We start from the raw sequence: 14,535 nt of genomic DNA on the forward strand, positions 1-14,535 counted from the left end.
TTTTCGATAACTAAAAACCATGGTAATACTTAACATGCATGTAAAGCAACTACACAGTAACTCGAATAATTACTTCAACAGCTGATGACGTTCTTTTTATCCTTAGCACTTTTATAAATTATTTTCTAAGAAGGTACTTGAGCTTTGCCTACGAAGGATTTGAGTTACATCATAAAAATGTTCTAAGTGTCTGTACTAAGACTCAACAAACTTACACCCACATATATGTATTCTTTAAGGAAAATTTCACACTGCCAAATATATATTGAAGGCTGATCTACTAGCTTATCTATTCATTGATTTTTTTGGACGATGTACATATTGTTTCCTTCTATTGCAACACGAGGTTTTAATTTCCTCATTGTCCCTATAAATAAAGTTCGAACCAGTGTTATAGCAATAGTCGGATGAAAAGGTAACAGTTTTGCATATATGTTTTACGTGCATTAACAATAATGTTGTTTTCAGAGTTTCAACTACTCATCAAAAGAAAGTTGTAACATTACTGTTAATATTTCGTTATTCTCTATAGGTACTTGATGAACCCTCTGTAGATTAAAACGCAGATGGCAAACATCTCCGACATCACAAGTACGATTACTGCCGACAACATACCTGTAGAAAATCTGCCCCGGAGGACGTTTTCCGGTGTGGTATCGGCATGTGTCTGTTCAACTTGTGTCGTCATCATCATTGTGTTTTCTACAGTTCCGGCATTTGCTAGTCACAGTCCGGTAGTTTGGGGTCTAGAAGCTATTTTAACCACGATAGGAGGGATTTTCACGTACATTCTTTGGGTATTTGTTCATAAAAATGGCGAACAGACTCTTAAAAGAAATACGAAAGATGTAACAATTCGAATGAAGCTACTGTTTCTTTGGCTATTTGGAATCGTGAACATTATTAATTCAGCCATTAACATGGCTATAAATTGCGATTGCCTTGCAATTAACGCACGGGATCAGTTTCCAGGTGAATCAATAGTCAGTATTGCTACACATGTTTTTGAAATAATATTTAATACCGGGCAGCTTGGTTTGATAAGCTCATACGCCTCCTACAGGTTGAAGTCTTCAACTCTCTTGAATTATGGGATATCAACTATTATCCTCACGCATCTTATCCGATGGTTCAGAACCATTTTCACATCACTGATAAGCAATAAATTGATTGGAATAAATTCAAATATGTCTGCTTTTTTAAATGACTGTTACTGGAATTCAGACTTGACCTCATTTCGAAGGAGCATAGTACCCTGGATAGAGCCCACTCTGACAGAATATAGTTTACTGGCTGTTTCATTAATGCTGCGAATGTGGATATCATTTGAGGACAAATCTGAAACGATTTCTAATCTTCCCAGTGAGGATGAAAGAGCACCATTGTTGCATCATACGTCTCTTCATAACGCTAATAGTTCGCCAGAAATATCAACGACCGAGAACAGTCTACGCCATGTGTTGAGAAACTCTTCAATTTACATATGCGTTTTGCTGGCTGTTATTCTGTGCTTGCCTATGCTGACCACGGTCATTATGGTGTCCGTGGTGAGTACCTACTCTTATCATTACCAAGTGTCTACGGCCATCGTCCAGTGTTTGTTTAAAGTAGAACTGTTAGCAATCATTCTCCTAGCGTACTATTTTTGTTATAAACAATACGAAGAGCAAAACAAGGTGGATAGATTTAAAAGCAGTCGATTTATTCTGATTCTCTGTACGGCCGGCTCTATTGCATATAGTACTTTCGGATTAATTGCAGGATTCATGACTACAAAAGAAGACGTTTATGTTGTTGCTTCAGCATTGGTCGTGCAAAAGATCTTTGAAATAGTCTGCATTTATCTTCAGACTGTGTTGATTCTTCAATCGTCTTCGTTCAACACTATTCGTATGATAAACTTCTCCAAAGGGATACCGCTTTATAAAATATATTGTGTTTTATTTTCAATCAACATTACTATGTGGTTACTAAACAGTTATGCTAGAATAGATTCTGACAGAATCATGTCTGTGGAAAGGGACTTCTATGGAAAAAACTACTGGAAGGCGGTGAATGATGTCATGTATCCTATTACTATCTTCTACAGATTCCACACAGCCATGGATATTTATCAGTTATACAAAAAATACGAAACTTTGCACACAATGCACGACGAGGAAGCATAATGTTGATTTTTTTCCCTCACTTATCAAGCCAATCTTTTTATTTGATTTTACTAATGGTTTCCTCAAATTTACATTATCTATGAAAATTTTAAATATTAATTTGATGAATTTGACAATTGTATTTTTAAAATTATGTAAACTATGTGTATATGTGAAAATCTGAAATGAAAGAACACTGAAGTATTGCTTACACGGTGTATAAGTGTGCATGTCGTGGCATGAAATGTTTCCTCGTGTGTCACCAATGAGTTAAAATTAATACGGAAGTGTTATATCATACACATGTACTTCGAAATGTGTAATGGAAGAGGCAGGGTAATTGAATTATGATGGTTTATTTTTTCCGGGGTTTTTTTGTGGTTTTTTTTTTTTGTTGTTGTTGTTACTCTCTGCATTATAAATAATAATTCTCGATTTTTTTTAAAAGTACATTTAAGATCTCCGTCCTCTTAAAAGCAAGTATGTGACTGTTGACAAAGTACACATCTTAGAAATGAAATCTTCAGTTTGAAATAATATGATATGATATTAAACGCCGTTTTTGCACTATTTCAACCATTTTATGACGGTCAAATGATATGATAAAAGCAAACATTTGTATTCCTCACATTTTTATTTGTGTCTTATAAAATGTAGAAATATTTTTAGCTACAACACCTCAAACTTTTAGTGCTGAGTCGCAAAAAGTTTCATTCACCACATATCTTACTTTGTAGCTCAATGACCTTGTCGTTTGGTTTTAGAATACATCAGAGGTCAGCCTCGTGCGATATGGGTTTTTCACAATATACTTCCATTGCTAAATCTCAAACTTTATTGAAGAAATCATTTTGAAATCATAATGTCTCTATATGAGTGAAAAATTCTCGAGAGGGACGTTAAACAATATTCAATCAATCGGTGAATTTGAACTTACTAAAACATTTGAGCCATCCTTCAGTCATGGAAATGGAAATATATAGGAAATTGATCAAAACAAATTCCTTTCAAGAATAGCAGTTCCACATTAAATCATATCAAAATGCAAGCGTTCCTAAGTTGTTTTTAGGCCCCCGATACTGACATTGTGACTGTCTGAAAATACAAACTTGCTTAAAACTTTGGAATGGTTCGTGATATGGTTATCATTTCACAAGTGCATTTCTTGGGACAATGCCTTTGTTTTGCTACCAAAGTTTTCACCTTGTGATGTTGACTTGGAGTATAACCTAATTTTAAGAAAACTAACCTATACAATATCTCTGAACTATTTCATGTAGGGTTTTCAAATTTTTGATATATATTCCTTGTGACAAGACCTTACATTTCATACCATGATCTTTGACCTTCTAGCACCGTTATGCTGTGATCATTTGGACCACAGTTTGGAGCTAAAAAATTCCATGTGAATAAAGATTTTAAAAGCCTTTAAAAAAGCCGGTTACTGATACCGCACTGTTGGTACATGTATATGTACTGATAAGATATATTTGGTTCCCTTCAGTGAGACTGACAGGTTTCCTGTTTCTTCTGTCAGTTAGTGTTACACTTGTTTTTCCGCACCTTTGTCATCATGACTTGATATAAGAAGCTTAACTTTAGTAGAAGTTTTATACAATCTGATTAAAACCAGATCCCGAGATCCGCTCACTGGGATCGCTACACTAGGATCTGACGTAACCCCATATAGGGTCACGTCCGCATGACCTTTCGTTAAGCCAATCAAATTGACTCTGTCGATTTATACCAACGATAATTTTTCTCCCATGAAGCTTTGCGTCATTATTTACGTTAGAGATGCAAAAAAAAAAAAAAAAAAAAAAAAAATGGCTGCGCGTTTGACAGACGACTGCACACCTGTCAAAACATGCGATTTAAACAACGTCTGTATTCTCTGCGGGTTTTCTTTCATTCAAACGCTAAAAAATCCCGATGCAGTTCACAATTCAAGGAAAATGGCTGCGATTGTTTGGTTTGAAAGAAAACATATCGCAGCTAGATGCGACGTCACAACGCACCGTTTACGTCGACTGGCGTTATATTCCTCGCGTTATTTAAGTAAACCATCTTGAAAACTATTCAATTCGTACCCGTCCCTATTCATACATAAATCTGAATTCACAATTAATTTAATTTGGGTATATTTCATATAGTACGTTTTGTTGTTGGAATGAACGGAATAGATTAGGCATTATTGCGAAAGTTTAAAATTCGTTATGCGAGAATATACAACTTTACAGTGTGGAATAAACTTCGTGGGAGAGAGATTACAGCAATTTGTTTACGAATTGCCAGGAACCGCCTAAATAGCCATCATTGTCTGTATGGCGCAATCTGACTGGCTGATAGTTCTCATGAATATTCCAAACGAAAGGTCATGCGGACGTGACCCTATATGGGGTTACGTCAGATCCTAGTGTAGCGATCTAAGTGAGCGGATCTCAGGATCTGGTTTTAATCAGATTGAAGTTTTATATGGTGATTGATTTATGCCATTTTACATTTTATCGCCTTTTCGTTATTTCGAAACGAAAAGATGACAAACGATAATTAGTTACTTTTCTCCCCGAAAAGACGACAAAATACATTCGAAACGACAACCAAGAAAACACGCAAATTTACGACAATTTTTTTTTTTTTGGTCTTTACGCTTCGCGTTTTGTCATTATTTCGATACGAAAAGACGATAGAACAATAATTAGCTACTTTCCACCCCCAATATATCGAAAAGACATGTCCAAACAGAACGAGTTGTATTCCTTAAAGCTGACACGAATTCTGAAATGCGTACACATTAAGATTCTCAATTTATCCGCCATATTTCTTTCAGATAGCTTATATCACTCTACACGTGTATCTATACTCCAAATGCCATTGTTACACCCGAGTGATTTTCTAACTGCACATATCCGATAGTAATGTATATGGAATGCGAAACAAATGAAATAACATTTCAAAACATCATGCATTGCTCAAAATTACAACAACAAAACCAAATAACAACAAAAAACAAACAAACATACCGTACATTCTAAAAGTTAAGATAATTTAGTCGAATATGCGAAAAGGCTGGGGGGGGGGGGGGGGGGGGGGATACTAGCATGTGCATGTAAACATTTGCAGTTATCATGTCAATAACATGAAATAAACGCAGGGAAATCATTTGCCAATTACATACTTTTATAGAACGGAATACGCAAAGATAATGAAAAAAACCACATTCAATTCTTACACTATACAAGTCTACGTCGGTTATAATTGCAAAAATCAAAGGAGTGCTGCGGTCATTATTCTGCGATATACACGTACATGTACCTTCAAACGTAAAATAACTGATTATGAGAATATCTCACTTTCACTTCGTGTTTTGCTAATACAATAAAATCGATAACTGATGAATCAATGTTACAACCATAAACATTAATCAATATATGTTGCCAAACAAATTCATAAACAGGATTAATTGTTTTAGCACACTAAAACTGGTGTCCGTCTTCCATTTTCCACAGCTTTTAAAACATTTTATGTTGATTGCATATTGTTTAACGCCCCACTTCCGAATTTTTCACTCATGGAGTCGTCACCATTGCCGGTAAGGGCTGCAAAATTTAAGTGCATGTTCGGCGCTTATGATTTTTGAACAGGGAGGGACCGGGTCTTTATTGTACATGTACCACACCTGCTGTGATACGGGATTTCGGTTTTATAAGGATCATCTTTAAAGTCAAGGTAAAGGGTAATCGCAATACAGCAATCATAGCATACCCACATCCTAAATATGAAACACTTATGTCAAAAGACAAACAAGGGGCGCATGGGTCATATCGCTCACCTGAGTCACCTTGGCCTATATCTAAATATTTTTCCTACATATTAGCATGTAAAACTTTAATCTTTATTGTGGCCCCAATCTACCCCAGGGGGGTCATGATTTTTACTAACTTGAACCTGCACTACGTCAGAAAACTTTAATGTAAACGTTAACTTTTCTGGCCCTGTGGTTCTTGAGATGATTTTTAAAGATTTTATCTATATACATGTATTTGCATGTAAAACTTTGATCTCCTATTGTGGCCCCATCCTACCCCCGGGAGGTCGTGGTGTTGCATTATGTAACAACTTGAATCTGCACTATGTCAGGAAGCTTTTATGTAAATGTAAACTTTTCTGGCCCAATGCTTATTGAGAAGATTTTCCCTAATATATATTTTTTATGCAAAACTTTGATTCCCAATTGTGGCCTCACCGTACTCCTGGTTTTTTTAAAATATATATTTGTATGTTAAACTTTGATCCCCTATAGTGGCACGATCGTACCTCTGGGGACCATGATTTTAACAAATTTGAATTTACACAAAGTCAGGAAGCTTTCATGAAAATGTAAGAAAAATTCTGAATCGGTGGCTCTTGAAAAGAAGATTTTTAAATATTTCCCCTATATATTTCTATGTAAAACTTTTATCCCCTATTTTGGCCCCATTCTACCCCGGGGGCCATGATCTATAGAATCTTGAGTCGACTTTTTACCAGAAAGCTTTCAGGTAAACCCCCACTCTTATAGCCTAGTGGTTCTTGAGAAGTAGACTTTTAAAGATTTTCCCTATACATATGCATGCCTCTATTGTGACCTCATCCTATCCCTAAGGGTCATGATTTTCAAAACCTTGAATCTCCACTATGTCACGAAGCTTCCATGTAAATTTGAGCTTTTCTGACCCAGTGGTTCTTGAGAAGGAGATTCTTAAATGACGCCATCATATTTTTGTGATTATCTCTCCCTTGAAGAGAGAATGGTCCTTCATTTGTACTTAATTCCCTTTCACCCAGGTATGATTTGTACTACGTTTGGTTGAAATTGGCTCATTAGTTCTGGAGAAGATGATTTTCCTATATATCAGCATGTAAAATTTTGATCCCTTATTGTATCTCCACTCTACCCAGGGGGCCATGATCTGAACAAACTTTAACCTACTTTAGACCAGGAAGCTATCAGGTAAATCTCCACTCTTATGGCCCATGGTTTTTGAGAAGATTTTAAAGATTTCCCCTATATATTCGCATGTAAAAAATTTCTATCTATTTGTGACCCCCCTACCCCCGGACATCATGACTTTAACAAACTTGTATCTCCACTATTTTAAAAAGCTTTCATGTAAATTTCAGCTTTTCTGGCTCAGTGGTTCTTGAGAAGATTTTGAAATGACCCCCCCCCCCCCCACTATTTTTGCATTTATTGTGATTATCTCCTCTTTGAAGGGGACATGGTCCTTCATTTGAACAAACATGGATCCCCTTCTCACAAGGATGATTTTGTACTAAGTTTGGTTGAAACTGGTCCAGTGGTTCTCCAGAAGTCGAACGTATGAAAGGTTACAGACGACGGACAACGGATGATAAGAAAAGCTGACTTAAGTTTCCCCTCTGATGAGCTAAAAAAAAAAATGCCCCAAAAATTTTATCATTTGATGTTGACATATAAGGAAAAGGTTAAAGGTCATCAAAAATGGCACGCGACTAAAATGGCCAACGACACGGACCAGATTGTCAAATTTTTGGGTCTTCGGGACATACGAAAAGGTTTACATAACATGACTAATAGTAACAGAGAATAACAAAACAACAACAAATACATCTAGCACTAAATCTACAAACGCATATACACCACAGACTGTATATTTTTGGTTTTAGGCTTGGCAGTCAATGTTAAGTGTGGAGCGAATTAGGACATGTCCTATTCGTCCAAAGAGCTCATCCACAAAGCACGGAGTAGTAATAAGTAGACCCTTCAAACTTTAAACAAATGTACTAGAAATTATTTATCTAGTCCATAAGATGTACTTGGCAGAAATATTTCATCACACTGCTTTCTTTGTCTTCATTTGCCTTATAGGCCAAATAAAGTACAGAAAGGACTAAATATGATAAGGTTCTTTACAAAAGTCGCATTTTTTGCTTCAATCAATGCAGTTCACTGTTTTCCTCAGTTTGATTAAGATGACACAGAACTGGAATCATGACCTCATACACGTTTACATAAAATTGCTATTTCTGAACGCAGTCCTCTAGGAAACAGCTAGGGCAGACTTGGACATACTACATGTATATTGTTATATCTAGGCACCTGATCTCACCTGGTATATCCAGGGGTCCATGTTTGCCAAACTCTCTATTTTGTGTTCCTTAACGGAGCTATGAGATTGATCACTGTTCGTTATCTTCACCTTTCACCATAGATTTATCTTTTCAGTGCACATGTAATAAAAACAAAATTCTTTTCTCTGCCCAAAGCTGCACTTTATGTTTCCTGAAAGAAAAACGTTCAAGAAAATTAGCGTTTTTAAAACTGAATTTGAAAAATGTACTATATATCAGAGACAATTTATGTGAAATTGTACTAGACATGTATTAAATCTTTCCAATTCTAAATTTACGGGGGCCCAAGAAAGGCTCTTATCTGAAAGTGTTTAATCGTGTGTTGGTATACATGTATGTACATAACAGGATAGACCAAACAGACCAGCTGATGGTCTTATGTTTTCATACACACCAATTACTGGTTTCTATATTTATATCCATGCATCTATATTTGCCGTGTTTGATTGAATTATCAGGATCATTTCGTTCCTTAATCTCAGGGACAGCTGATAACACCCAACTCCCCCTCATCATTCATTTTATATCTATACTTATAAATTAACACATTTTGCCAATAAACTTCGAAACGCTTGCTCCAGAGTTATTGCTTGCACCTTTAATATTGTTTCATATGCGAGGTTAAGTCCGTACGCAGTCGGAGATTTAAGGGGGGCGCAACTTAATTTTTTCCAAAACCCCTTAAAACCTGCGTCATTTCAATAATTTCACCTTATTAAAAATGATAGAAAATAGTACAAATGACTAAATAGGAGACATATTTCAAGCCCTATAAAATCCAGGAGCTTCCGGCGGGCCCCCAGATCCTCTGCCTCATAAAGAGCCCCCCCCCCCCCCCCCAACCGCAATTCCTAGATCCGCCCCTCGTGAGCTATAATAGAAATTTATTTGATAAATTAATCAAAAACCTACTTTCCTTTTCGATATAGCAGCAATTAGAGTAAAGTGACGAATCTAAGCCATTTTTCAAAATGACAACTGAAGACAATACGGTATTGATGGAAAAATCATTGATGTTTTCCGCCACACTCAACAATTTTTCAGTTATCTGGTGGCGCCCAGTTTTTATTGGTGGAAGAGAGAACCCAGATACAATGTACCTGGGAAGAGACCACCGACCTTCCGAAAGTAAACTGGGAAACTTTCTCACTTACCGGCGCGAGCGGGATTTGAATCCGCGCCGACCAGAGGTGAGAGGCCGTGTGATGTTGAGCACGATGCTCTAACCACTCGGTCCCTTAGGGTATCCGTTGTTTTATCGATGCTTGATTCTGATCTTACAGAAGATATAAGTTTTGATAATTGTTGAATGAATAAGATATTCCTTTTCTTATAATAGCTTTGACTAGGCCCATATTTATCATTTTATAAAGATCTATAATTATATTACTCACATATATATCATGCAACGAAGGACACTCCCTTCTCGAGAAATCCTGTGGGGATCCGCGTTAAAATAGGTCCTCAGTAACCGTTGCTTGTCGTAAGAGGCGACTAAATGGGGCGGTTCTTTGGATGAGACCGTAAAAACCAAGGTCCCGTGTCACAGCAGGTGTAGCACGATAAAGATCCCTCACTGCTCACTGGCCATAAGCGCTGAGCATAGGCCTAAATTTTGCAGCCCTTCACCGGCAGTGGTGACGTCTCCATACGAGTGAAAAATTATCGAGAGTTGCGTTAAACAATATACAATTAATCAAGCAATCAATCTTCCCTAGACCAACGATCTGACAGATCGATAAATTTTTAATTACGATATTCATCTGATACTTTAGATTTTTTCCGTGATTATAAATTTTGTTAGTAATGATTTATTAACAGTAACTGATATGTACAAACACATGGATAAACACAATAAATGTTTTTATTTTGGTTGAACATATTTTGCGATGATACAGATCTTGAAAGTGAGTAAATAAATCGAAAAATGTCCAGTATGTCAAATATCGAATGGTCCGGGCCTGTTCTGGATAGTTCGCGCCTTATAACTTTAAAGTTGAAACATTTTACCGAAATTAAGTCGTACACCACGTGACAATGTCCAAGAAATCAGGCCACTGTTTACAATATAGCATTATTTGTTGTTCATATGACTAAGTGCATTTATAATTTTGACGTGTATTCATGATAAGACGTGTTTTCATAATTTTGCCCTCAAATTGTCGCACTGCTTACTGAGTCTCAAATTTTGAAATTATGAACGACCGTTCATTTTGTCTTTGGTCAACTGTTCGACATGACGGATTACAAATGCATTCGCAAATCATTATCTAATTTTCTAAATGGTATTTTATTGTGTATAACATAATAAAGGTTCGGCAGCAGGCAGCGCCTACAGTGTATGTAAGCCTTCTCCTTTAAGGTACAAGTTAAAGTCCTCATAATTATGTACTATTAGAAATTACAATATATGCTATCATTTATGTTACAAAAGGAACATTTAATTTCGAGCTCTAAGTGATTTTCTAATAATAGAGTTTTATTTACAGTATATGATATAAATAAATAAACCATAACTAATGCACACAATTATTCAAAAATTGTTCTTAAATTCATTTGAATTAAAGATATTGTTCATTCAATTCATGTGCGCAACAACTCAAACACGAATTTAATAAGTCCTTCCTTTATGTAATATTACATGTACCGGTATTAAATTATGATTTCCGCACTTGCGCGGAGTTTCATCTAGCACAATTGCATTCAAAGACTACTATCTTCCATCAGTTCTAATTAAGTTAACAGATTTTCTTCACCACACCGCCCCCCACCCACCCACCTTCTGGGGTTGTTCACATACACAGATTGCTTCAAAATTAGCTCTTTTGAATTATTTTAGAGGGAAACTTTCAATGAAATTCATTCTGTATTTCCTATAGTCTTCTCAACAGATAACCACACTCAAATACAAATTTCCCGTGGGGATTCGGGTTAGAATAGATCCTCAGTACCCCTTCCTTGTCGTAAGAGGCAACTACATCTGCAATATGAATGGGCAAAAAAAAGTAAATCCGTATTTTGCTTCTCCCGACCCCGTTCTCTTTGGTGATGTTTCTATAGACTGGTTACCCAGAACAATTTCAAATTATATGGATGAATCACCCTTTGTTACTGCAATGCCAGTCTCTCATTTATTTCCAATAGTTAACATATTAGGTGTAGAGGCAGATCATGCCAGTATACTTCACCCTTTGTCAGACACTTCATTAAAGAATTTAAATATCATTGAACTATCAGATAAACAAATTACCAAACATGAAAGGTTAACATGTGGGCAAATCAAAGTACCAGTCCTATATCTGGTGTACAGATTGATGCAGGAGATTTGAAAACTTGTAAACGGAAATATGTCTGCAATTCCATCTTTCATATATACTTCATGGTAAATACTACATTTTACGGGTCGTCTAGCTGTTAGGAGTTTTGAGAGAAAATTGAACTTTAGTAACAAAAGACATGTAGTACATTTGTTTCTAGACTTGCTTAAGTCTCTTTCTGATTCTGATAAAATCCGGTCGAATCGAACAAAGCCATGTATACCCGGCGATGCGCCAAGAGTCAAGTGACCCGGCTACAGTACAGTAATGAAAAATTTGGCCCTCTATTGAATAAATGTTATTCGGTATAGAAATGAGCAGCATATTTACAAATCATGTTAATTTCACCAGTGTAAAAGTTAAAAACATGTCTTAGAACAAGCCACTCTCGATACCACTGTCTCCAAGGACGCCAGATTGAAGCCGACTTTAAAATTCACCGACGGGATGCGTGTGCAATTCCGGCTCACAATTAAGTGTGTCGCCAGTCATCGCAGGTTAACCCCGGGCACGCCGGATCGTTAGAATCAAGTATGCTATAAAAGAAGAAGCACGGAGAATGAAAAAGGTGATTGACTTGAATGTGAAATGCATCTATGAGAGAGCACGTGAAAATGAAACACGTTTTGTGAGAGCTGGATGCAAAGCACAGATGAAAAAGAGTATTTCATACGGAGTACATGCAAGTGTAGATGTTGATGACTATCTAGTGTCAGTGTGAATGTACCGTATGTTTGGGTCTAGTTGCTGCATGTAAACATGTTTGTCGTACATATGTGTTGCGAGAATGATAGTATGATCACAGAAGAGACCTGCATTCACAATTTACAAAGTTTTCAAAATACAAAGCCTTACAAAAAGAGCCCGATCAAGGCAAAAGACTTGCCTTTGCGAACGATGCTTAAGTTAACTTCGATCCACATCCCATAGGATTTAGGAACAAGAGTGGTTACCCAGAACAATTTAAAAATATATGGATGAATCACCCCGTGTTACTGCAATGCCAGTCTCTCATTTATTTCCAGTAGTTAACATATTAGGTGTACTGGCAGATCATGCCCACACAATGTACATGTATGTTCCTCACGCATTGTCAGACATTTCATTAAAAAATTGAAATATCACTGAAATATCAGATAAAGAAATTACCAAAACATGAAGGTTAACATGTGGGCAAAGTACAATACCAATCCTATCTGGTATACTGATCAACGCAGGAGAGTTGAAAACTCATTTAACAAATTTGTGAACGAAAACATGTCTGCAATTCATATACCATCTTTCTTCTATACTTCATGCTAAATACTACATTTTACGAGTCTAGCTGTTGGGAGTTTTGAAGGAAAATTTAACTTAAGTAATAAAAGACATGTAGTATATTTGTTTCTGGGTGCCTCCCTAATGATATTACATGTATCAATGAACACATAATATACATGTAGAGGTGAAAGGTCCATTCAATGCACACACACACAAAAACAAAACAACGGAAAACGTATGGAAGAAAACCATCATTTTTGCAGAATAAAATTGGTCGATGAGAATTTGATATCTGTCACGACTACTACAGGTATTATCAAATTCAGGGACATTTGTTTTCTATTTTAATAGAAAAGAAAATATGATAGTGATATATACAGTGTACTTTAATATGATAGTGATATATACAGTGTACTTTAATATGATAGTGATATATACAGTGTACTTTAATATGATAGTGATATATACAGTGTACTTTAATATGATAGTGATATATACAGTGTACTTTAATATGATAGTGATATATACAGTCTACTTTAATATGATAGTGATATATACAGTGTACTTTAATATGATAGTGATATATACAGTGTACTTTAATATGATAGTGATATATACAGTCTACTTTAATATGATAGTGATATATACAGTGTACTTTAATATGATAGTGATATATACAGTGTACTTTAATATGATAGTGATATATACAGTGTACTTTAATATGATAGTGATATATACAGTGTACTTTAATATGATAGTGATATATACAGACAGTCTACTTTAATATGATAGTGATATATACAGTGTACTTTAATATGATAGTGATATATACAGTGTACTTTAATATGATAGTGATATATACAGTGTACTTTAATATGATAGTGATATATACAGTGTACTTTAATATGATAGTGATATATACAGTCTACTTTAATATGATAGTGATATATACAGTGTACTTTGAAAGATCTGGAAATTATGTTGGTTAATAGACATGAAGGAAGAAGTTTTCGACGGTTTTTTTCTAAACATAATTATTTAAACAAGAGGCCCAGGGGCCTTATAGGTCACCTGAGTATCATGTAACAACCTTCCAATGTTTGAATTAGGTTTGTGTTTAAATATAAGAATTTTACTTTTGGATGGAAGAAAAATTGAATAACTATGTGGTCAGCCTCGCCTTTGCACCAGAACCCCTGACCCAGGGGCCATAAATTTCAGTTTTGAAAGAAGCATCCTTGATCATCATTATCATACTATTAGTTTGTCTACTAATACCCAGCAACAGAGGAGAAGATTTTCAAAGAAATAAAATGCATTTTCACTATATGATCAATAGGGCCCCACCCTAATACCAGAACCCCTGACCCAGGGGCCATGAATTTCACAATTTTGAAAGAGGCATCCTTGTTCATCATAACCATGCTATTGGTTTGTCTACTTAATACCCAAGGACAGAGAAGAAGATTTTCAAAGAAATAATGCATTTTCACTATATGACTTATAGAGCCCTACCCTAGCACCAGAACCCCTGGTCCAGGGGCCATGAATTTCACAATTTTTAACAAGAGGTATTGTGAGCAATGTTCACTAAGAATACCCGCCGCTTACCCCAATCTCCCAAAGGGTGTTGGTAATAGGTATAAACTACCTCTTTT

General features: G+C 35.9%; 1 protein-coding gene across 1 annotated transcript; it reads left to right on the forward strand.

The window, feature by feature from the left end:
- The first annotated feature begins 238 nt into the window (after nt 1–238).
- LOC125659231 (uncharacterized) lies at nt 239–2,356 on the forward strand. Its single transcript, XM_048890837.2, has 2 exons — nt 239–415; nt 533–2,356. Exon 2 carries the CDS (start codon nt 567–569, stop codon nt 2,166–2,168), a length of 1,602 nt encoding a protein of 533 aa, XP_048746794.2. The 5' UTR covers nt 239–415; nt 533–566; the 3' UTR covers nt 2,169–2,356.
- Nucleotides 2,357–14,535: the final 12,179 nt, after the last annotated feature.

Source organism: Ostrea edulis, chromosome 9 (genome assembly GCF_947568905.1).
Source record: "Ostrea edulis chromosome 9, xbOstEdul1.1, whole genome shotgun sequence".
NCBI classification, from domain to species: Eukaryota; Metazoa; Mollusca; class Bivalvia; order Ostreida; family Ostreidae; genus Ostrea; species Ostrea edulis.